Source organism: Pelodiscus sinensis, chromosome 23 (assembly GCF_052426305.1).
Source record: "Pelodiscus sinensis isolate ZL-2025 chromosome 23, ASM5242630v1, whole genome shotgun sequence".
NCBI classification, from domain to species: Eukaryota; Metazoa; Chordata; order Testudines; family Trionychidae; genus Pelodiscus; species Pelodiscus sinensis.
In genome coordinates, this window is record NC_143074.1 from 5,144,919 (window position 1) to 5,168,261 (window position 23,343).

A 23,343-nucleotide genomic window follows, 5' to 3' on the forward strand; every position below is an offset into this window, starting at 1 on the left:
CATTTCCTGAACCCTAGGCTAGTACCTTACCCATAAAAGCCATCCCTTAGCTGGCTGGTATTTGTTGGCTCCTTGGATGAAGACTTTGTAGGCCTGGCATTCACACTCCACTTACAAAATTTATCACTCATCATATTAAATATAGCTGAGGGCAGATAACAGTTTAATATGCTGAGTGATATCTAGTAATTTAGGGCCTTATCCAATGCCAACTGATGTCAACAGGAGTCTGTCCGTTGACTCCAGCAGCTGTTGGATCATGCCCATAAGGAAGAGAAGTCTTCCTGTTTGCCTGGTGTAACACAATACTCGGAAGGTCTTGTTTAATGTCCAATTCATGCCGCATCTTCGAATCCTGTCTCTCTGTGCCTCTGCCCGTATTGGCTTAGGGGGTGCCCATGTGCCTTCTATAGTTTAAATATCATCCTACCTGGTTGAAAACGAGACCCAGAGCCCCCCTTTATTTTCCTCCCTCCACCAAATATTTCCCAATTTAGAAATTGCAATGTATGCAAGCCAGGGGGCAGGAAATATAGACAAGCATGCAGACCTGCTGTTCGCAAAGCACCAGGCGCCTGGCATGCACAAATCAGTTACAGCAAAACAGCCCAGAAAGGAGAAAGGCATAAAGAATCAATAAGCAGAGCCGTAATGTGAAAACAATGCTCGCTGCGGGAAGCCAGGCATAGAAAACATCGCCGCCTCTTAAATCCTCACCAGCCAAGGCGGAAGAAAATAACACAGGATTAGACAGTGCTTTTTTTTATAGAAGATTCTCCAATTATTTCCTTCCCTCCTTTGCCTGGGAGATGAAGTGAGAGGTGGAGAGATAATGCTGGGCATTGTAAATGGAAATAATCAGAGAGGCTGATAATAGAAGGCTGTATTCATGATAGGCCTGCTATTATTCTTTCCTATACATATTTCCCTTGGCCCCGATGTTCCATTGGCTGCTCCAGCCTCCTAGCGAAAGCAGCAAATTTCTCTAGGTGCTGGGACGGGGGGTGTTGGTGGAATGTGGAGACATCGATTATGAAAATCATCTCTGGGAAAGGAAACAAGTACCTGCCATTAATCTTTCAGTGCTCACCTATGGGAGTTGGACAGACGGGTGCTTTGATCTCCCCTCTGCCGTGTGATTGGGCCTGTGTCCGAAGGCAGCCCTGGGTGGGACACCTCTTTTCTTTTGACATCGGGGGAGAAACGTGGCTGCGTTGCTGTGGCACATGAATGGGATTCCGTGGCTGCCCTGCCATTCTGGCTGCCAGGGAGCACGGTCCCTGCTGCCCCTCATGGACATGAGCTAGGGGAACAGTCAAGGCCTCCCCAGGGCTGGGGGTGAACCTTGAACTCAGTGATCAGCTGCTTCAAAAGATCTGGCAGGTCGGGAGAGTGGTTTCAAAGGGAGAATCCCAGAGGCCATGTGATTAGGTGGTCAGGCCTGCCAATGGGGGTGGAGGGAAGGGGACAGTTGCCTCAGGGCTCCCAGCTGCTGCCACTGCAGCAGTGGCAATTCCCAGAGCCTGGGGCCCTTTACATCACCGCCAGGGTGCCATGCTCCATGCTCCATGCTCCATGCAGCGCTGAGGGCTGGCTGCTCCAGCCCCGCCCTTTTCACCGGAGGCCCCGCCTCTTCTGGCAGTTCAGAGCTGGGCCCCCTCCCACCTGGTCTAGGGGCCCGTGGAGGTTGTCGGCTCCCCTGAGGGTGGTATAAGAATTGAATATTGTAGAGATGGCTCAGTACGGAGGGTCTGTAGGCCTAGCTGGAAGCAGAAGGCTAATCTTCCTGAAGTTTCTCAGTCTATGTAAAGTAGCCCCCAACACTTCAGTTATCAGACCACGTCACAATCTTTCACGGGTTTATCGGCCCACACCTCTCGGAGGCAGGGCAGTGCTAGCATCCCCATTGTCCAGAAGGGCAACTGAGGCACCAACAAGTTGAATGACTTGCCCAAGGTCACACAGGAAATCTGTAGCAAAGCAGGAACTGAACCTTGGTCACTTAAATCCAGGTGAGCACCCTAACTCTCGGCCCATCCCCTTCCTCTCCAGCCTGCAGTCTCAAGCAATTTAGTACAGGTGGGGTTGCCAGGTGTCCAGTATTCAACCAGATAGTCTGGCCTCTGTCCGGTAAAAAAATTCAGAAAATATCGGACATGTGTATTGTCCGGTGTTTTCTGGTTTTCTGGCTGGGTGCTCGACGGAAGCCTGGTGGGGGTGGGGGGAGTGGCTGGGAGGCAGGGCGCTGGGAGCCAATGGTTGCGTCTGAGGAGGAGAAGCCCTGTCCGTACTCATGAGCACTGGTCAAGCGCGTAGTGGAGCCATAGCCGGACTCGCTCGTGCTTCGCCGGGACCGTGAGCGGGACAGGCAGTGCCCTGGGATCTGCATATGCGTGGGACAGTCCCGCTCCCCTCCAGCCGATTCTCTCCCACCCCGGCCAGCCCTGCTCCCCCTGGCCAGCCCTGCTCCCCCCGATCCCTCCCCAGCCAGCCTTGCTTCCTGCTGGCTGGTTCTCCTCCTTATGATCTCCAGCCCTGCCCCGCTCCCCCCAACTCCTCCATCTCCTCCGGCCAGCCCTGCTGCCCCCGACCCCCACCCCAGCCTTGCTTCCTGTCCTTCCCCCCTCCTCCAGCCAGCCCCACTCCCCTCCCGGCTGGTCCCTCCCTCCCCCCGATCAAGTGTGTCCAGTATTTTTTCTGGCTGCCCCGACCCCCCCCAGCCCTGCTTCCTCCCCCCCCTCCTCCTGGCCAGCCCCGCTGCCCCGACCCCCCCAGCCCTGCTTCCTCCCCCCCCCTCCTCCTGGCCAGCCCCGCTGCCCGACCCCCCCAGCCCTGCTTCCTCCCCCCCCTCCTCCTGGCCAGCCCCGCTGCCCCGACCCCCCCAGCCCTGCTTCCTTTCCCCCCCCTCCTGGCCAGCCCTGCTGACCCGACCCCCCCAGCCCTGCTTCCTTTCCCCCCTCCTCCTCCTGGCCAGCCCCGCTGCCCCGACCCCCCCCCCTGCTTCCTTCCCCCCCCCTCCTGGCCAGCCCTGCTGCCTCCCCCCCCAGCCCTGCTTCCCCCCCCCCCTCCCTGGCCAGCCCTGCTTCCTCCCCCCCCTCCTCCTGGCCAGCCCTGCTGCTCCCCCCCCCCCCCTCCTGGCCAGCCCCGCTGCCCCGACCCCCCCCCAGCCCTGCTTCCTTTCCCCCCCTCGTCCTCCTGGCCAGCCCCGCTCCCCTCCGGGCCGGTCCCTCTCCCCATCGATCAAGTGTGTTTGGTATTTTTTCTGAAGCTATCTGGTAACCCTAAGTACAGGCCCAGTGGGGTCAGAAGGTCAGCGCTGGGAGGATGTGGGATTAGCCCTCTGTCTCCAGTTTAACCATGGGAGTCATTTGCCAGCCCTTCCCAGGTGCTGTGGGATGAGGGTGCATTACACCTCGATCCCTGATAATCAAGGCCTTTGTCACTGCTTGAGAGAACATAAGGAGTTTGTTATCCATCAATTCTACACTGCAGCCATAGCCAAGGGACGGCCTCCTCTGCCCTGCAAATCACTTTTCCCTCAGTTGCGGCTGAACCCCACTGAAACAGAGGAAGAGCACAAAGTTGCGACCCAGGGGAGATGGGCCATTTAGAGAAAGGCCACCAGATCTGGGCTATTTTGAGCAGCCCAGCCAGAAATTACAGCCCGTAAAGCCAGCTTCTGAAACTCGCTCCCAGTCAGCGGCGTTAAGGAAAACTCCAGAGTCCAGTGTGTCTCTCTACAATTTTCCTGTCTGATAGCAGGCAGACTCGGCAGAGCTCCCTCATTTCCCACGCTGAGACCTCTCTCCTGACTAACAACTGGGTCTGGGAGTCCTTTGTCGAAGGAGAAACGGGGCCTTGTCTTACGCTGCCTATGCAGCGACCATGCACCAAACCGGGGACATGAGGACAAGCCAGCTGCAGAGAGAATTCCGCAGGAGATGCTGTAACAGACCCTCCAGCTGGGAGTCCTGGCGTCTTTCGGTCAGGGCCGAAGCAAGCGTTGGTCATAACCGTGAGGGAACTGAATAGGGAGATGCGGAAGCGACCAGAAGCGGAAGTCAGTCCCATCAATTGAGGCTGCCTACAGACGCAGTCTGCCTCAGCCCGGCATTTGCCACCTACGGCTCCGATCGTTAATGGAGATTATTTCCTGCTAATTTCACCGAAGCGGAAGGCAACCATCAGAGCCATGTGTCGTGCCTGCTGCTGCTCCTGTCAGCACAACCTCCCTGCTGCTAACGTGGACACCCACGGCAGTACTTATATTGGGAAATACGGTCACCCTAAGAGAAACTGGGACACCCCCAGCTGCTCACCCAAGAGCTCCACCCTCTAGCTGTTGCTAGAACCTCCCCCCTGGGAGGCTGTTGCTGGAGCCCTGTTCTGCCCCCCACAATGCTGGAATGTTGCTTCCAACCCAGGGGGGCTGGCATCACTACTCCCCCCTCCCTCATTCCTCTGCACCCCAATTTGTCAGCAAGAGCAAATGGGACAAATGCCTCCTTTTGAAAAAGTCAGGCTGAAAAAGGGACTGTCCCAGCCAAAATGGGATGTGCGGTCACTAGGGTTGCCAGGTGTCCGGTATTTTCACCTCCCGTCCGGTAAAAAAAAATCAGAAAATACCAGACACCTAAAATGTCCGGGATTTTCTGTTTTTTTTCCTTGCCAGGAGGCGAAAATACCAGACACCTGGCAACCCTACGACACACTCAGCAACTCGGCCCAGCCCCCGGAAATGCTGCTTACCTCGTTCCGCAGGGAAGCTGCTTTCTGGCTCGACCAAGAAAACAAGATGGCCACCAGTAAAAAGCCTAGAGACCACCAAGCAAGGGGAAGTAATGCCTTCCCTGGGTCTTAGTGCTCAACCTCTCCCTATCCCTATTTTGACTCTGCATGCACTTAAAGGGGCCATGCTATTTTATTTTTTTATGTATTTATTTATTGTTTGCTTAATAACTCTCGGGGTCCTTTTTTTTTTTGCTCAACAACTTTGTCCCCGCCCTTTTTTCCCCTTCAACAGAATTATTTTCCCAGTGTTTTTTTTGGGAGGGGGTTGGTATTTTTGGTTAAACCATCTGATAACCCTAACAGTCTCCCTAGTGGGGAAGGAGTTCAAAATGCCAGCTCCACGCGGCTAGCAGTGACCAGTTTCTGATCAGGCAATGAGAAAGCTGCATGGGAAGAGGGGGAACACCAAGACCAATCACTTTAAACAGAAAAGCCTCTTCTCTTGCAGCATGGGGAGGCAGGAAGGTGGGTAAATGCCTGCTTTTCCCTCCGGACACCTGGCTTTGAAGCCTAGAATTTCTGGGCTGGGCTGACTCTCAGCTCCTGGGGGAGAGACCTCTGTTTGGATTGGACACAAGGTGGCATGAGTCCTCCCATGGCGGGCACTAGGGCGGAATGGCAGCCACCCTGGCTCCAGAGGGGTTGGGTGCACCCACTGCGTACAGCGCGTCTGCTCTCCCTCTCCGTAGCAGCCCTTGCAGATAGGTTGCCAGATACCTTCACAAAAAATCCCGAACACAGTGGGAAAAAAAATTGGTCGAGAAAAAAAAAATGGGGAGACCAAACTTGAAGGTCAGGAAAGGTCTCTGTGCCTTTAAATTCCTGCTCCCCCTACCCAATGCAGCAGAGGAAAAATTTCCCTGCCGGCCTTCTGTCGGAGAAACACAGAAAACACTGGACATTTTGTATGTCTGGTATTTTCTGTTTTTTTCTACCAAATAGAAAACCGGACACCTGGCAACCCTACTTGCAGAGCGTTTTAAGAGCCCAGTGTAAAAAGCCACATTGCATCCTGTGACGATTCACCCCATTCAGCAGGAGCACGGCACAGCCCAAGGGGGGCTGTGGAGGCCCAGCACAGCGGCTGCGTTACCGTGTCGGCATCATGAGCGCTGAGACTCCCCTCAGCTTGAGATCCTGTTCTAGAAACGCACACCCAGCCCCCAGTGAGCCCCCAACCCTACCCCCACCTCCCCGCTCGCCTCTCACCTTCAGGCCTGTGCTTTCCGCTTCCGAGCCCTTATCCACCCCGGTGATGTAAATGCCCAAGGCATATTCCGCTCCTCCTCGGATCATGAGGCCCAAGGACTTCCCTTCGCTCAGCACCAGGTTCACCTGTGGGGAGGGAGAGCGGTTAGTTCTGGAGCCCCACGGACACGCCCGGTACTTCACTGGGGAAGGGAAAGCTCTGTTCCTACCCGCAGTCTGACAACATGGCATCCAGCTACTGGCCATCGAGGCCTCTCTCACAGCAGCAGGGAGACCGTCTTTAGAAGACAGCACATACCTAGAACCAGGGAATCTAGCTAACTATGAACCGAAAATGGGCTCGTGGCGCACAGTGCGAATCGGCCCCAGTGCTACAAGGAGAGATGTCTCCCAATGGCCTCCAGCCATCTCCCCCAGGCTGGGGACATGGGTGTAATCTAAGCAGTGGCTGTCCCTTTCCTGCTACTGGCTTCCTGCAAGGGAGGGAAGTGAGCCGTTCTAGCTACTCCTTTTGCTGTCTTTCCTGCCACGTTAGTGGAGTCCTGTGGAGAGCAGGATGGTGAGGGAATGGCTCCCAGGCCGAGGGACATACTGACAAATTAGTTGTGGCCTTTGCCCTATTTTGTGTGTGATTTTGACAAACCAAAAAAGAAGAAAGGTCCCAAACACTTGGAGCACAGAGTCAATATCAGCGTTTACAACAGTCTACGTAAGACCCAAACTATGTCATTGTTAAAGGCAAAGAGTAGTGTAACAAGAAGGCTCTTTGGCTGGTTGCAGAAATTTGCCTGCATAATTATGTAGCAATGGTCATTTCATTATTCAGCAGGATCATAAATTGATCAGCTGAATGATACCCTTTCAGAGACAGAGAAGCAGTGGGGAAAGAAAAGGCTCAAAAGAAAAGCCTGAAAGGGAGGTGAAAGAGGGTAGGAGAGAAATGATATTGACAGAGGGAAGGAGAAGGAAGGGATCAGTTGGAGATATGGCAGGAACTTGGGTTTAGAGGAGCACAATAGAAGATAACCCAAGAAGCAAGTTAATTAATTAATCTAATAATGGGGAGCACATAAATGGAGCTTGCTTGTTTCTATTTGTTCCATATCATCAGGATCTCCAAATGAGAGTACCAGTCTTCAACAGTTGCGCACACTTTGGACTTCCACGACTATTGACTTGTCTCCTCAACCCGTGTTTCTGTTTCCAGGACGGATTGGTTAAGCCTAGGGTGGAATGGCCATCTGCTGCTCAACCTTAGGGTACGTCTAGACTACAGGCTTTTGTCGACAGAAGTTTTGTCGACAGATACTGTCGACAAAACTTCTGTCGACAAAGAGCATCTACACTACATTCAGTTCTGTCGACAAAGCAAGCCGCTTTGTCGACATGGTAGTGTAGACGCAAAGGACAGTTTACATGCAGTTTACAGAAACTCTGTCGACAGAAGGCGTTATGCCTCGTAAAATGAGGTTTACCAGCGTCGACAAAACTGCTGAGTTCTGTCAACATTATGTCGACAGAACTCAGCGGTAGTGTAGATGCAGGTATAGTTTTGTCGACAAAAGTCCACTTTTGTCGACAAAACTCTGTAGTCTAGACACACCCTTAGTGGAGCGGAAGAAATTGGCCCAAATAGTTACTTCTGTCTAGAAAAGCCAGAGGACAGGGCAGTCCTATTCCGTGCGGTATACGTTAGCACTGCCCACATTGCAGCACCAGCATGTGTCAGATCTGGCCAGACCTGAAAAGTTGCTATGGAGTCCAGAGCGTTCTTCCACTGAAGACCAAATCGAGGGAGCAACGCTGCCTATTGGAACAAATCTTATTCCACTGAATGCTGGCAAGGGAGACTGAGAGCTTCTGTTCCCTTCTAACATTGTCGTTACTATTTGCCAATTTGCCTAGTAGGAATTCTGGCTGGCCAACAGCTAAGTAGACAGTGTAACATTTTCAGAAGACCCAAGGGTCTGTGGGGCCCAGGGAGACAAAGATATCCAGCCCAAACCGAGCAGGTCTAAGTGGAAGGTCTTGGCCGTCTTTCTTTGGGATTGGTTAGAATTTCTCCCGGAGGCAGATAGGAATCATTTTTGGTTATGTTCTCACAATCCCCTTATAATCCAGTCAGAGCACAGAACAGGTCTATGAGCAATTACATGTTGAAGTTACCTGACAGTCAGTGTAACAAAGGATAACACTTCAACTCACAAGCAGCCAGCTACCCTGCTTTCCTGCCAGCCACTACTGTGACCGAATTCTCCTCCAGGAGAGAGTGGAGGACGGATGCTAGTGAGAGCAATTCGACAATTTCTCCCCCATGCACCGCCAGGCTGGCGGGCCTGCATGTTTGAGCCAAGCAGCACTATGGCTGTCCCTCTAAGGCGAGGCTGTAGAGTAAAGGCCCAAACTGGGCAGCCCCCAGCCTCCTGATTTAAGAGGCAGCTTCGTTCGGTCAAAAGATAAAATGGGCTTGTTGCCCTCAAAGCCTTCAAAATGCCGTTAACGCTGAAAAGAAACACAGGGAGAACGTGAACTAGCAAGGAGCTAAGACCATAAAGAAATCTCAAGATGACATTCATCTTTACTGTATTATTCGGCCCCAAGGCCAAGGGCATGGCCCATCGTCTATGCAGATCCCAAACTAGCTGTGTGATAAAAGGATCAAGATTAACGGTGACTAGTTCTTTTATGTTCCTAGGAAAGAGAACTGCCAAGTACCTGATTTGCAGCTGTTGCCAGCAAAAAAATTGTTACCTAAGAAGGGGACATCAAGCCCCCGTCTAGAGGTGAGTGTCCCTGACTTGTGCCAAGCAATTTGGTACCCGGCAATTTTCCCAACCAATTCTATTGTATAATATGTAGGGGAAGGTCGGAAGGGGGCTGATGATGAATAAAGGCAAATCAGCATGTGTCTCTTGGGGCTCCATTTTATCCTCTGTAGCCCCTGATGCTACATCTACACTACGAGTTTTCTCTGCAAAGAATATGCTAATGAGGGACTCATTTGCATGAGTTGTGATCTCATTTGCATATTTTATGCCGATCCAAGCAGTGTGGACATTTTGTTTTTGCCCAAAAACCACTTTTCCCACTTGATCGGTAGACCTCCTTTTTGGGGGCATAAGGATCTTACGCAAAAAGGGGTTTTTGCACAAAAAGAAAATGTCCATACTGCTTGTTTTTGGGCAAAAACCCCAGCACAAAAACGGTTCGGCAGAAAATATGCAAATGAGATTGCAACTCATGCAAATGAGTCCCTCATTAGCATATTTTTTGCCGAGAAAACTCGTAGTGTAGACGTAGCCTGACTCTCTAATTTGTATTGCCAGAGGCTCTTAGGCCAAATCAAACAGGAAGGGGACTGCTCCCCCAGAAGGAGAGATTCGGTGAGCGGTTCAAACACCGGAGGTGAGACGGGAGCACAGAAGTCTAATCCAAAGCAACAAGGGAAACGGAAGGCTAGTTCATGCGGATTAGAAGCTATTTGAGGCAGGATTCTCTGTTTGTGCAGCACCTCGCGCAACGAGTTTAAAATCAAAGTCCTCCAGGGCCTAGACAGAGCAGCTGTGAAACTCTCCCAAACCTCCCTGGGAGAGACAGCCCACTCCGACAGCTGTCCACGTCTCCGACTGCTCAGATCCAGCTCTTGCTGGACACATGTCGCTACCCACGAAAGGGTCGCACGGCTGTGACGTTCTGGCCTAACGCAGCCCCCAGAAGGACACCCTGGCGAGGGTCCAGGAGAGAACAGCGAAGGCAAGTTCTGAAGAATCTAAAGGCCCTGGACTTGCCAGAGATCTGCACAGAATGAGGGTTAGCTCAGTCTGCATGGCCTGGGTCCCACATTACACAGTGAGGCAGCTGGAAGACAAGCTCCGTGGGGCATTTTCAAGGAAGGTTTGCAGGGAGACGTGATCTTATGCATGGGGAAAGAGCTCAGGGGACACAGTGTAAACAGGAGGGGTTGAGAGGAAATAGGGGAAGAAAAGCAGAAGAGCTGCACCCAAAAGGTAGCACCACCGGGGAAGTAGCTCAAGAGATGGCGGCATGTGTCGTGTGGGGAGAAGACCAAGGATCAAGTAAAAGCAAAGCCCCGGAGAGGAAGCTGGCCTTGTCATTGAGGCACTTGATGAGGCGGCAGGAGATCTGGGTACAAGTCCCAGCTTTGCTAGGAAAACTAACAGGCGAGTCGTTTAATCTCGCTCGGCTTCAGTTCTCCACCTATGAACCAGGGAGAGCCCAGTCCTGCAAGCCTCATGCAGGAAGAGCTTTTGCTGACTTCAAAGGGGGCAAGCCGTGGCTTTTCTGTAGCATTTGAGCTTTTTGGAACAGGTCCTGCCTCTGCGTGTTTGCACAAGGCCTTAGGGCAATGGAGAAGCTCCCGAAACACCAATCATGGGCACACACAAGGCTGGCATGGGGGTTCAAACGGCCTCTCTCTCTCCACTCCAACAAGCCCCCTGCCCCCTAGCTAATAAATGGGAGGGAGAGTAACCAGGTCCAGCATTCAGATCTGTAGATCACCTCCTCTCCAAAGCTCTCACAGCATTAACCCCTCCTCCCCGAGAGACGGGCAGTAATGATTGTTAACCCCAACGCATGGAAAGGGAGGCTGAGACACAAAGGAGGAGTGTAACTTGTGCAGGTGTGTGCGTGTGCAGGAGAGCGAGAGACTGTCACCCACACACACAGTGATAGAACTGGGAAGAGAACCCCAGAGTTCGCTCCCTCACATACGCTTGATCTACAGGTGCTCTGAGCTGGAGCCTCAGCTGGCTGAAATGCCTAGCCCCATTGACTTTGGTGGAATCCTGCCGGAGGCTTCATCCCACAGCCCAGGCCATTATGTGAACGCGAGATTACAAACGAGCCACACGCTTTTCTATGGGTTAGGAACCAGCCTGAGTTTTCTCTCTCCCCGTCATGCCAGCCCCTAGCCCAGGAGTCAGACCGGAGCAGTAGCTACAAAGGTGACGTCTTCCAGAAGAGACATCCTGGGGCTCCCACAAGGTGGGGAAGGGTCTGAGTCCCCCGGAAATGTGGCTTTAGGACCAGAGCTCCCTGCCCCATCCTGAGCCACCGTTCTCGATCTGCAGAGCACAGGCAGCGGCTGCCAAGCCCAGCGAGGCGAGTCCTTCTGCAGCAAGCAATCTCTTCCTCTCTCCCAGACAAATGTCTGTCCTGCAGCTCGGAGGGGGGGGAGGCTACAGAGCATGCTCACACCTGCTGGGGTCCCACCATTTGCAATCGGCTGCTGCTGCTGCTCTCTAGGGCTGCGAGGACAGGGGAGATTCATTTTCCTAAAGAAACGGAACAGGGGTCAGAAGAGAGACGAGGCAGTTCCCCTTTGAGCCCAGCCCTGCAGTCCTCACATAACCCCTCCTGGTCACTAGTGCAGTGGGAGGTTATTCAGCATAGGGGAAGCCTTGTGACTTCTTACACAACTGTGGGAGGCGAGGTGTGCTCTGCGTTGTGTACTAGTGTGTGCACCTCACACCAGACCCACTCAGGCAAACCACCAGGAACAGGATCACAGTTCAGCAGCCCCTCCCCCTCCATAGGCAAAGCTGCCCCGGACTCCAAAGGGTGCAAGCAACAATCTTGTTTCTGAATCCCAGGACTGAGACATGGGGCTTGAGGGTTTCTTGCCAGCTCTCCCACTGACTTCCCCTGCCAGGCAATTTTGGGTGCCAGCCTGAGCCACCTCAATGTATTTCAAGGCAGTCGGCCCTTCTTAGAGGGTCAGATTTTCACAAGAGCCAGGTTTTCCGAAGGCTCATTACCCACAGTTCCAGCCAGACTGTCAAAAGTGCCAGCAGGTACCTGGGGTGCTGAGCTTTTACATTCTGTGCTGAGTTTCTTCTAGGCCTTCAGATCCTGGCCTGGTCATGGCACTCTGCTGCATACACGGGTGGGAGCCATTGCACAGCAGTTAACTCTGGGCTTGCTGAAGAACAAGCAAGGGCTTCCCCCTGGAAACTGTGTGATTCACTAGTGAGAAGCACACACGCAACACAGATTGTGCGCCCTCCCCAGGGACAGCTGATGCACAGCTGACAGGTGTTAGGTAATTCCCACAGACATCTGGCAGCAACATTATCAGGCTAAGATAGGGTCAAGAGTTCTTCCCAATGTATGCAGACACCAGTCTAGTACAGCTGTTGCTACACAGTGTTTTCCCACAGCCTCCCCTATAGCCAGCCCTTAACGTTTCCCTGAACATTCTGCTCCAAAGGCTTGTCTACACAGGGACAAGCAGGAAAGTTAATCTGAATTAACTAACGCCGTGAATGTAAAATGAAGTCACATTAAACTCTTGTATGGATACCCTCATTCAGAATGAAAGTGGCCTGAAATCGGTTTAGTTTCCTACAGTGTGCCCATGTGGACAAGTCCAAAGTGATTGCTTATTGGAAAGGGTTTAGTAGACGACAGGAGGTCAAGTCTATGCTGCAAAGATTTGTGGACATAGATGTGTCAGTCAGGTGTAAGAAAACAACACTCCCTCCCTACCCGACATGGCTACACTGGCAAAACCCCCAATGTACATGCAGTGATGCTAACAGAAGTGTGCCTAGCCAAGCCCTGAGATACAACCGGATCTGCTCCAATCCCACAGACAGAGACAAACACCAAGATCGTTATCAGGCATTCTTAAAACTGAAATACCCACCTGGGGAAGTGAGGAAACAGATTGACAGAGCCAGACAAGTACCCACAAGTCAGACAGGCCCAACAAGGAAAACAACAGAACACCGCTGGTCATCACCCACAGCCCCCGTGTAAACCCCTCCAGCACATCATCAACCATCTACAACCTATCCTGGAAAATCACCCCTCACTCTCACAGGCCTTGGGAAACAGGCCAGTCCTCACCGACAGACAACCCCCCAACCTGAAGCAAATACCTTCCAGCAGGCACACATCACACCTCAGATACTCTCACCCAGGAACCTGCCCCTGCAATAAACCCTGTTGCCAACTCTCTCCACACATCTAGGCCACGACTACACTGCAGTGCTATTTCGGGATACCAGAGGGATTCCACGTCTTTTGACTGTGCCCGTTGTTTTGAAATATAACGGACTCGCTATTCCGACGTCCCTGTGAACCTCCTTCCACGAGGAGTCAGGGATGTTTCAGAATAGCGATTTATTTCTAAATCAGTGCTGTGTAGACAGTGCAACATTTTAAAATAAGCTATGCAATTTACGTAGCTCAAACTGTGTAGCTTATTTCGAGCTTCGGGTGCAGTGTAGACACTATACAAGTGACACCATCACAGGAACTAACCACATAAGCCACATCATCAGGGGCTCATACAACTGCACATCCTCTAACGTGATATATACCATTCAATGCCAGCAATGCCCCTCTGCCATGGATATTGGCCAAGTCGGACAGTGTCTGTGCCAAAGGATAAATGGACCCAAATCCGGTATCAGGAATGGTAACACATAGAAACCTGTAAGGGAACATTGTAACCTGCCAGTCATGGATTTAAAAGTAGCCATTCGTCTACAAAGGAATTTCACTAACCAATTACAGAGAGAGTCTGCAGACCTGGAATTCATCTGCAGATTTGACACAGTTACCCTGATCAACAAAAACAATGAAAAGTCTCAAAAACATGAGCTATGAGGGAAGACTGAAAGAATTGGGCTTGTGTAGTTTGGAAAGGAGACGACTGAGAGAGGGGACACGATAGCTGTTTTCAAGTAGCTAAAGAGGTGTCCCAAGGAGAAGGGAGAAAAATTGTTCTCCTTGGCCTCTGACGATAGGACAAGCAGCAATGGGCTTCAATTGCAGCAAGGGAGGTTTAGGCTGGACATTGGGAAAAACTTCACAACTGTCAGGGTAGTTAAACACCGGAATAAATTACTTAGGCGCTTGTGGAATCTCCATCACCGCAGATATTTAAGAGCAGGATAGACAGACACCTGTCAGGGATGATCAGATGGTGCTTAGTCCTGCCATGAGGGCAGGGGACTGGACTTGATGACCTCTTGAGGTCCCTTCCAGTTCTAGGATTCTATGATAACAGCACAGAACACAGAGCCAGGACTGATGGTGGTAACAAACTTTACGGGACTGCGGGAAACGTGACCACACCCATGAAAAGTGAACATCCCGCTCACTAAAATGATTCTGCATGATGGATGTTCCTGGACCGGAGAGTTCTGGACTAGAGAGGTTCAACCTGTATTAGAAGTGCGATGCTTGTGAGTAGCTACCGGCATTAATCTCAAAAGTCCAAACACTAAACACATTATAAACGGAACAGCTCTTTTTACAATGCTAACAGCCAGGGGAGCCAGACAGGTTTGCAGTGAGGCAGTGTTCAGCAAGGCCTTGGGGCCTGGGCACGAGTTAGCACCTGGTCTGCCAGTATCCTGCTGAACTGTCAATTGGAGTCTCGACAGCGTGACACATTCCAGCTGAGGACTATTCATTACATTTTATAAGCTGGATCCAAAGGCAGCTCTCATTTTTATGACCTGGTTTTATAGCTGCTTTGCAGGCCTGTTAATAACCCATTGTCACCTATTCATGTTTGGACAGGACTGCCAGCATCCAATCAGATAATGATATGGCCTCTGCTGAGACATGATGCCCCATATCGACTCCAGTCTTGTGCTTCCTTCCTGTTGTTCCCTTTTACCATGACTGGCCTGTAGAAAAGGAAGGGAGAAGGCTGCTACGCTGACTTCACACTGTACAGTGGTCATCATTAACTTTAGTCTGGCAGAGGAGAAAGACAGAAAAGGAAACTTCCCCATCACTGCATCCAATTCATTCATGCTGTTTGCATTCCATGGCATGGCTACAGCTGGGAAAGCCAGATAGTCACACGTCAGGGAAACTAGCTAACTAGGGCCTCTTCTAACCCCTGCCTCCAAAATGCTTCAATGAATTGGTTTAACCCCTGCATTGCTTTTAGGGCCAGAAGGTACCGAAAACAATTCTTGGGTTACAGACTCAGGAAAGACTTGTAGCAAGCCCTGTGGGATTCCCATTGGACAATACAGCTCGGCAAAACATTTCAATTTTTTTTTCTGGTGAAAAAGAGGATTTTCGTTTTGAAGGAAAAAAGCTGTTTGGGACCAATAAAACTGATTTTGATGGGAGATTTTTTTCTGGTTAGTTTGCTTTGAATGGAGTTCTGTTTGTGCGCTGTTTTCTAAACCAGGCAAAGATCTGATATTTTAAAAATCTATTCTTTCCCTTTATTCCCCGCAGCAATTGCAATAAAATGAATTATACTTAGGGTTCCTCCCCCACATATACCGGTACTTTCCCTCCCTCCTGTCTTTCTTTTTTCCTCACTAACTTTTAAATCTTCTCCAATGCTGGAAGAGTCAGAGGGGGAAAATGCAAAACAAAAAACCAACCAGCACTACTACAGAGAAGTAAATTCTGCACTGTTCCATAGAGGTTCTCAGATCGCGGTCATCACACAGTAGCGGAGTGCTTCCAACAGTCCATTAAGCAACAAGACTGGCATCTGCTATGTGCTCATTTGCTCACTCTCTTACCCGGGGGAGAAGCTCATGCAGTGGAGTCTCTTGTTTTGGTAGAATTAATTTGTAAAATTTGTTTTAAACATGCACTAAAACACCTCCCTCCTCAGAAGTTCAGAGTGCTCTAAGCCAGGGGTCTCCAAACTACGGCCCGGGGGCCGGATGCGGCCCGCGAGGCCCTCTCATCCGGCCCGTGGAGACCTTTTTGGATTCAAAGGCAGAAGAAGTGAGATTGTTTCAAAACCCATTTGAAGCAGATGTGGCCAGTTGCCCAGATGAACTGCAGCTGGAAGTCATTGAGTTGCAAGCAAATGACCTCCTTAGGGACAAGTTCAAAATAGGACTGGTAGGTTTTTACCAGTTTTTGCCCAAGGAAGACTTTCCTAATGTCAAAACTTTTGCATCAAGGTACCTTTCAATCTTTGGAACAACATACCTGTGTGAACAAACATTTTCAAGAATGAAATACGTGAAGAACAATTTGAGAACAAACTTATCCGATGATAATCTCAGGTCACTGTTGATGTTAGGGACAACAAATCTAAAGCCAGAAATGTCTGCTATTTTGGCATCCAGGAAACAATTTCACCATTCACACTAATACAGGTGTTCATGTGTAGTGTATGAATGTGTTATTAAATAATAACTGAATAAAATAATATTAAATAAATAATTAAAAACAACATCCATGTTTTGATTGTTTTTTATTTGGACCTCAAGGGTGTAGTCGGCCCCCGAACTGCTGTTTGATAGTTAATGCGGCCCTCGGGCTGAAAAGTTTGGAGACCCCTGCTCTAAGCGCTAGAGCAATGCAGCCCAGAGTGAAACAATGGTGCAAGGAAAAGAATAGCCTCATATAACAATACTGGCAGACAACGGCAGGGCTGATAAATCCCAATGGCCTGTGACCGTTGGGATCTCCCAGACAGTCACACGTTCAGAGAGGTGCCTGCTGCCATTTTGATAGGGTCATAGACGATCATAGAGCTGGAAGAGACCTCAGGAGTCATCGAGGCCAACCCCCTGCCCAAAGCAGGACCAATCCCAACTCAATCATCCCAGCCAGGGCTTTGTCAAACCGGAACTTACAAACTTTTAGGGATGGAGATTCCACCCCCTCCCTAGGGAACTCATCCCAGTGCTTCCCCACCCTCCCAGGGAAATAGCTTTTCCTAATATCCAACCTAGACCTCCCCCACTGCAACTCAAGACTATTGCTCCTCATTCTGTCATCTGCCACCCCTGAGAACAACTTCTCCCTATTCTCCTCTTCAAGAAGTTGAAGGCTGTTATCAAATCCCCCCCCACTCTTCTCTTCTGCAGACTAAACAAACCCAAATCCCTCAGCCTCTCCTCATATGCTCAAGCCCCTCATCATTTTGGTGGGATCATTGGGTGTCAGATTTTTTGAGTGGTAGGAGTTGGTTTCAGATGTATTTAGAGAACACAAGATTAAAGTAGTCAGCCACCCTTTTCACATGCTTAAAGGTAGGCATCTGCTTATGTACTTTGCTGAATTGGTGCCCCAAGGACCAATGAGTGAAAATAACTGAACTCGGGATGCCGGTAATTAAAGACTTCAAAGCCTTCCCTTACATTATAAGCCTGAGCTACTGTGTTAAAAAAATACGCAAGCATTGCTTAAAAAATACACAGCTGCTGGCAGTCACAGAAGGCTGGGATAGCGAGGACTTAATTGCATTTCTTAATCAACTAATACCTAAGGCTCTCCAGATAGACACTGAAGACGACCCAATCTACATTAAAGATCAGGCTGCCAAGATGAGCGTCAACTGGGAGTGAGGGACAAAAGAAAACTGCCACATTCATAGTGCCTGACTTCTTGATGAAAGGCAGCTCCATGCGGTAGCCAAGAAATGAAACGGAACCGAGCAGAGAAAGGAGGAGACCTGTTTCTCCTCTGATTTGGGATCAGTCGCCAGGCCAAAAGGAGGAGGGCATCGATTACACTCCAGCAGCTGAACATGGAGGCAGCCTTACGACCCTTTAGTACAGGGGTGGGGAACCTTTTTGGGGTTGGGGGCTGTTGACCCACAGAAAAATCAGTCAGAGGCTGAAACAACCCCTCCAAAAAAACTACCCCCCACTGATGTGGCCCCTGACAGACGGAGAAAGACACTCCCCACTTTCCCTTTACAACTTGAGCCTAGGGGAGACAGGGTAGTAGTGTGTGTGCTTCAGCATTGTAGTGGGAGGGACCCCTGAGCCTTAGGGGCCAGACCCAGGCAAGCCAGGGGCCACACCTGGTCCCGGGGCCTGAGGTTTCCCACCCCTGCTTTAACTGAAGAATGAAACAGGGTAAAAAAGCAACTGGCTTTGTGCGAAGTCAGAAGATTTGCCCACAAAGACATAGAGAAATGATATCCAGCTGTTATGGCTTGATACTTCACCAGTGTAATCAATGGGACTTTTGTCACTGAATTATATGGGAGTTGGATCAGACCCCTTCAGGAACAAAAAAGGCAGCGGCTCGACACAAGTCCCAGCCTGGGATGGGCCAGGAGGCAGGCAGGCAATCACCTGTGCTCGTGGGATCATGGTCTGCTTCAGGGACCAAAACAGCCCTGCGTAAGTTAGAGCAGCCCCAGGGATGCTCTAGTTTTCAGCAGCCTCCTTAGGCCTGCCCTGGGGTTTGAAGTAGTACAAGTGTCTCCATAGTGCTGTGTGTTACACACTCCTATTTCCCTCCCACCCTGAGCACGTCCTCTGCTCTGCGGCTAGCCAGAGCCCCTTTGCAGCATGCTGGGTGGCCCCCGGGCACTGCTGGAGTCGGAGAGAGTGGGCAGAGAATAAAATCTGCCCCTGAATTATCTGCAGCAGCTTTCATTTCAAATCCACTCACGTGGTTTGGGGCAGTTGGCTGCTTGGGGCAGGATTGGCTTTATTTGTGGGTTTTACAATAGTCACCCAAGAACAGCCGCGTGTCTTACATGGAGACTTAACAGGGGCCCAAGTGAGTGGACTGCCTGAAGTGTCCGTCACTTTTCTTTTTTGGAGGAAATGTGTTTATTGGGATCAGGTTGCAGATTTTATGAATCTCCCATTTTTGGCTGGGGAAGGAGAGGTGGGTGTTGGGTCATTCTTAGGGTGGAACGGTGTGTGCATTTTTATTCGTCACCATCAGGGCAGTTTAAATTCTGGACCCTTTCACAAATAAAACACCCAATCAAGAGAGCTGGGCAAAGATTTCCTATTAAAACTTTCACCAAAATTGCGACACAAAAGCAAAGAAGATGAAATTTATGCCACATCCTGCCCCCCTCCCATACATTTTTCAGCCAGCTTTGCTGCTAACTATAAGCTCTGGGCCTACAGAGCCCCCAATTAAAGTAGGGGGCAGACATTTACCTCAACTGATCCTCATCTTTTCCTGTCCAGTGCCCCTCTACTTATAACCCTCAAGCTGAAAAGCTCCAACCCCCTGCTAGCCAAATCTGAGGGAGTGACGTTGTGACCTGGCCTACAGGGTAGAAGCATCACTCAGATCTGGCCTAGCAAAACGTGGTCTGGCCATGGCCCAGGTGGTCCCTCACCCCTGGCTCCGAGTGACTAACTATGTTATAGCCCTTTAGTATGGGAACACAGACATTTTCAATTGTTCTATCATTGCAACTAAATAGACAGATGTAGGCTCCCAGCATGTCCTTAATGTTCAGCGGGGTTCACAGCCTTGCCAGGCCCTGGGGCAATGTGGGAGGGGCCCCTGCTTTATGCCCCCAGAAGGGGTGGGGCTAGGCAGCCCTCAATGCCCCCCAGAGAGCTCTGTACCTCCCTCAGACAGCCCTCGGTGCTGCCTGGAGCATGCCACGCAGCGTTCTGGCATCAAATTTAAAGGCCCAGAGCTCTGGCCGCTACCATTGTAGCAGGGGTGGCAGCTGGGAGCTCTCGACCCTTTTCTATCACCGGGCCATAGGGCAGTTACCACCTCCCCCCTTCTGCTCCCCCTTGTGGGCAAGCCTGTTAACTTTACATACAGGAGAAGCCCCCCTTGAGTTCAGCAGGGCTACTCCCATGTGTAAAATTACAGAAGTGTAAGACTATGTCTGTGGTGCAGCTTACATTGGCATAAGTTAAGGGGTTCAGGGGTGTGAATGTGACAGAAGCCAAGCCGATACAGGCACCTGCAGGGGCACTTCTCCCAAAGCAGGATTGAGACAATGAAAAATGCCATCACAGCGTCCTCAGTCAGGAATAAATCTTGGGTCGATACTGGTGATGGTTTTGTTGGTTTGGTTTATGCAATTATTTGTTGATGGATTCAATATCTTTGAGAAAAGCCGTTGCAGGCAAGACTTATTCCACACCAGATCAATTCTACATGTGACTGCGGGTTCTATTTTAAAGTTTCATATTACTGATGTTATCTTGATGACAATACTGCTAAAATGCAATAAAAATAAAGCTTAAAATGACAGAAGATCCTAGTCTCACTTATGGCAGGGTAACTCTGCTGATTTTAAACAGGATTATTACTGATTTACACCCGCATACATGAGCGCAAGATCAGGCCCAGCTGCACGGGATCTAATCAAATGCCCTCTACAGCTTCCTTTCACCTGCTTTTTCTCCAAACTGAAAAAAAAAAAAATCTAACTGAAATTCTGCATACTTGATTGCCTCTAGTAATGACACTATTGTAAGCATTAGCATTTAGGACATTATTATTAGAGCATGTGAAAAAACCCATCAGTGGAATGAATTTATGGGTGTGGAAAATGCCTGCTTTCCTCTCAAACTTTTAATTTCCTCATTGGCAAACCAGTTCCCCTCCTCCACTCAACAGCTGAATTTGCAGCTCAGTGCAGAAGCAACAACCAATAAAAAGCCCAAACAAAAAGGCTGCATCTACACTGGCATGATTTTGCGCAAATACTTTTAACAGAAGAGTTTTTCCGTTAAGAGTATTTGCGCAAGAGAGTGTCTATATTGGCATGTGCCTTTGCCCAAAAGACTTGCTTTTGCACAAAAGCATCCATGCCAGTGTAGACGCTCTATTGCGCAAGAAAGCTCTGATGGCCATTTTAGCCATCGGGCTTTCTTGCGCAAGAAATTGATGTTACCTGTCTACACTGGCCTCTGGCGCAAGAACACAGAGGGCTTATCCCTGAGCAGGAGCATCACAGTATTTGCGCAAAAAGCACTGATTTTGTACATTACAACGTCAGTGTTCTTGTACAAATACTCGCGGCCAGTGTAGACAAGCAGCAAGATTTTGCGCAAAATCTTGCCAATGTAGATACAGCCAAAGAGTTTGTATCTTTCATGCTGCTAGAACTATGAGGGGCCAGGATGATTAAGCATAACTAGAAGATGCCCAGTGCTTAGCCTGGGCAAGCCCAAAGAGCATAGAAGTTTCTATAATAATAATTATCCTTTGAAAATGACTATTTGGTGCATGCAGCTAAATGTGTACTTTAACTTTGTATATAATAGAGCCTTTTTTCCTATTTAATATATCATTAAATAGGCACTCCTAAAATAAACGCCAAGCGCTGTGGTTCTAAGTTCAAAGGTGCAATTGATCTGGGATAAGCAACTGGTCCTTTTGGACTGGGAGTAACAAATAGACAGTCCCTTACATTACAAATAGCACTATCACAACGGCAAGCTTCCCTAGGGGATAAGACAGAGCAGAGTTGAGAGGGGACGGTCTGACTCCATCTTATAGTGCCTAAGTTGTTCACACTTGGTACCTGGCTGGTGAAATCTAAGTCCAGAACTCAGCCAGTTTGGGGTTTGTGCCTGGTTTTTAGCAGCCTCCTCTGAGGCTGGTATTCATGCTCTTGAGCCACTGTGGTCATGGGAGATGCTAACTGTGTGTGTTTAGGGTGATTTCTGCAAAGGCAAGATCTTCCTGGGAATGTTCAGCCATCTGCTCCAGATCATGGGCATGATTTGGAGCAAGAAAAACATGACTCCAGATCCCTGTAACATACGAAGGGGACAGAACAGACCTGAGAAAACAATTACACCGTGCAGCCAGAGCAGCCCTTGCCAAGAGAAGCCTTTGCCACAAGGACCTGGGGCCAGATTTTCAGAAGAGTTTTGCACCCAGTGTATGCCTGCTAGGCCAGACCTTCTAAAGAGCTCACTCTAGGGGGCACGTCAAGCTTCAGAGATTCTTTTTCTTCCCCTTTCCAGCTACCTGAAGTCAGGTCTTCAGCTTGGTCTTTTTTACACTTCCCTGCCTAATGCTGCACATCTACTCCATCCTCCCATCATTTTCTTGGGGGTCATCTAGAGTTTGTGGACAAAGAATCAGTCTCAATGGCTTCACTACCAGAGTTTCCTTCTTCCGCTCTTCAAACATACCCATGCCTTCTCAATCGCCGCTCGTGCAGCTATTCTCCCGCCTGAAGACCCCAATCTCACTGCTGGCGACATTATTCAATATGGTCCAGCACAGTCACCCCCCCTCACTGCCCGCAAACATCTCAATGATTTCAGGTCTTCAAGCCCCTTGCTTTGGTCACCCAAGTCTCTGATCTGTGCAGGTCTAGCCCTGGCTTTGTACAGTGCCCTTTAAGTAATGTGAGCATCTATTTAGAATAAATCGCTCCATTTAGCTTTCCCCTGCGCCCCCCCCCCCCCACTCAACAGCCTTGCTTGCAGTTCTCTGACAATGTCTCCATTTGCCACTAACCAGCCCATAAGGTAGAGACAGAGACCAGATTTAGGTGCCAGCCTTCATCTGTCGTGGTTGTGCAGAAGTCACCCACAACTTCAGTCTTTTCTTTACTCATTGAGGCCTTAGTTCCCTGTTCCAAATAGCAATTGAGGGGCCCTCTCAACTCAGCCGCTATCTGCACTGACCACCTCTAAGGTCACCTTCTATTTATACGTGCCTACATATGAAGCCCATCACAACGGACAAAGTGCTGATCCCAGGTGGAGACCAGCCTTCACCACAAAACCCAGTTACACTGGGCACCTGCACCTTTGCCATGGAACCACCCTGCAAACCCATCACCCACTGGACCAGGCTGTTCAGTAGTCTCTAGACTCATATCTGCGGTGCTAGCCATCACCTCGGCACTTTGGCCTCAATTTGGAGGCTGCACTAGAGAGCGAAACAGTACCCAGTGTTCCCCCTAGCTTCCTTCCCACCAACTATTTAGCATTGAACATAGCCATGCCATGCAGTGTCCCTCGCTTAAAGCCAGACGGCTCCTGCCTTAAAATGGGCTCCACTGTTTGCCAAATGCAACTATCTACGATTCTCTCAGATGCAGCAACTTAATTCCTCGGCACTTTGAGCAGTTGTGGAATCATCTTCGTTCATCTATCAGTGCCAGTACGGACTCTCCTCACTCCTGGGATTTTCCTCTCTCCTAAAACTCTGCACAGGATTCATGTGAGTCAACACACACCAAACTCTTTCAGGGCTTAGATTATATATGCTGGCCCACTGTCCGGGCAGGCTGCTTTCCAGGTACTGTTTCAGCAACTCTGAAAAGGCACGAACAGCCCATGATTGCTGGTTCCCATGATGGCACTGTAGCCTATAAAGGGTTCTCACCATTAGGCAAACACTCATAATATTCATGGTATCGGGTATGTACGAGTAGCTTGTCCCCTGCACCCTTCATAAAGGATGTGTCCAGTCTGGCTCCCTTCCTTCTGCTTTTTGTGCAAGCCATCGCTTTATTTCAGTTTGGACAAGTTGACAGCAGATGGTCCAACTCCTCATACAGCTTCTTTAATGCTAGGCAGCGTATTTCCCACAAATGTGCGCACATGCATCCCCAAAACTGTCCTTCTCCTTACCTTTGGCCCCCCCCCCACCACACCCACCCTCCCTAAT

General features: G+C 50.0%; 1 protein-coding gene across 2 annotated transcripts in view; it reads right to left on the reverse strand.

Annotated features, from left to right (window-relative positions):
• WHRN (whirlin) overlaps positions 1 to 23,343 on the reverse strand; it is a 114,357-nt gene that overhangs the window by 52,401 nt on the left and 38,613 nt on the right. For both annotated transcript variants that reach the window (XM_075905665.2, XM_075905666.2), the window contains exon 3: positions 6,001 to 6,126. In XM_075905665.2, coding sequence (XP_075761780.2) covers positions 6,001 to 6,126 — 126 coding nt within the window. The remainder of the gene's footprint in view (positions 1 to 6,000; positions 6,127 to 23,343) is intronic.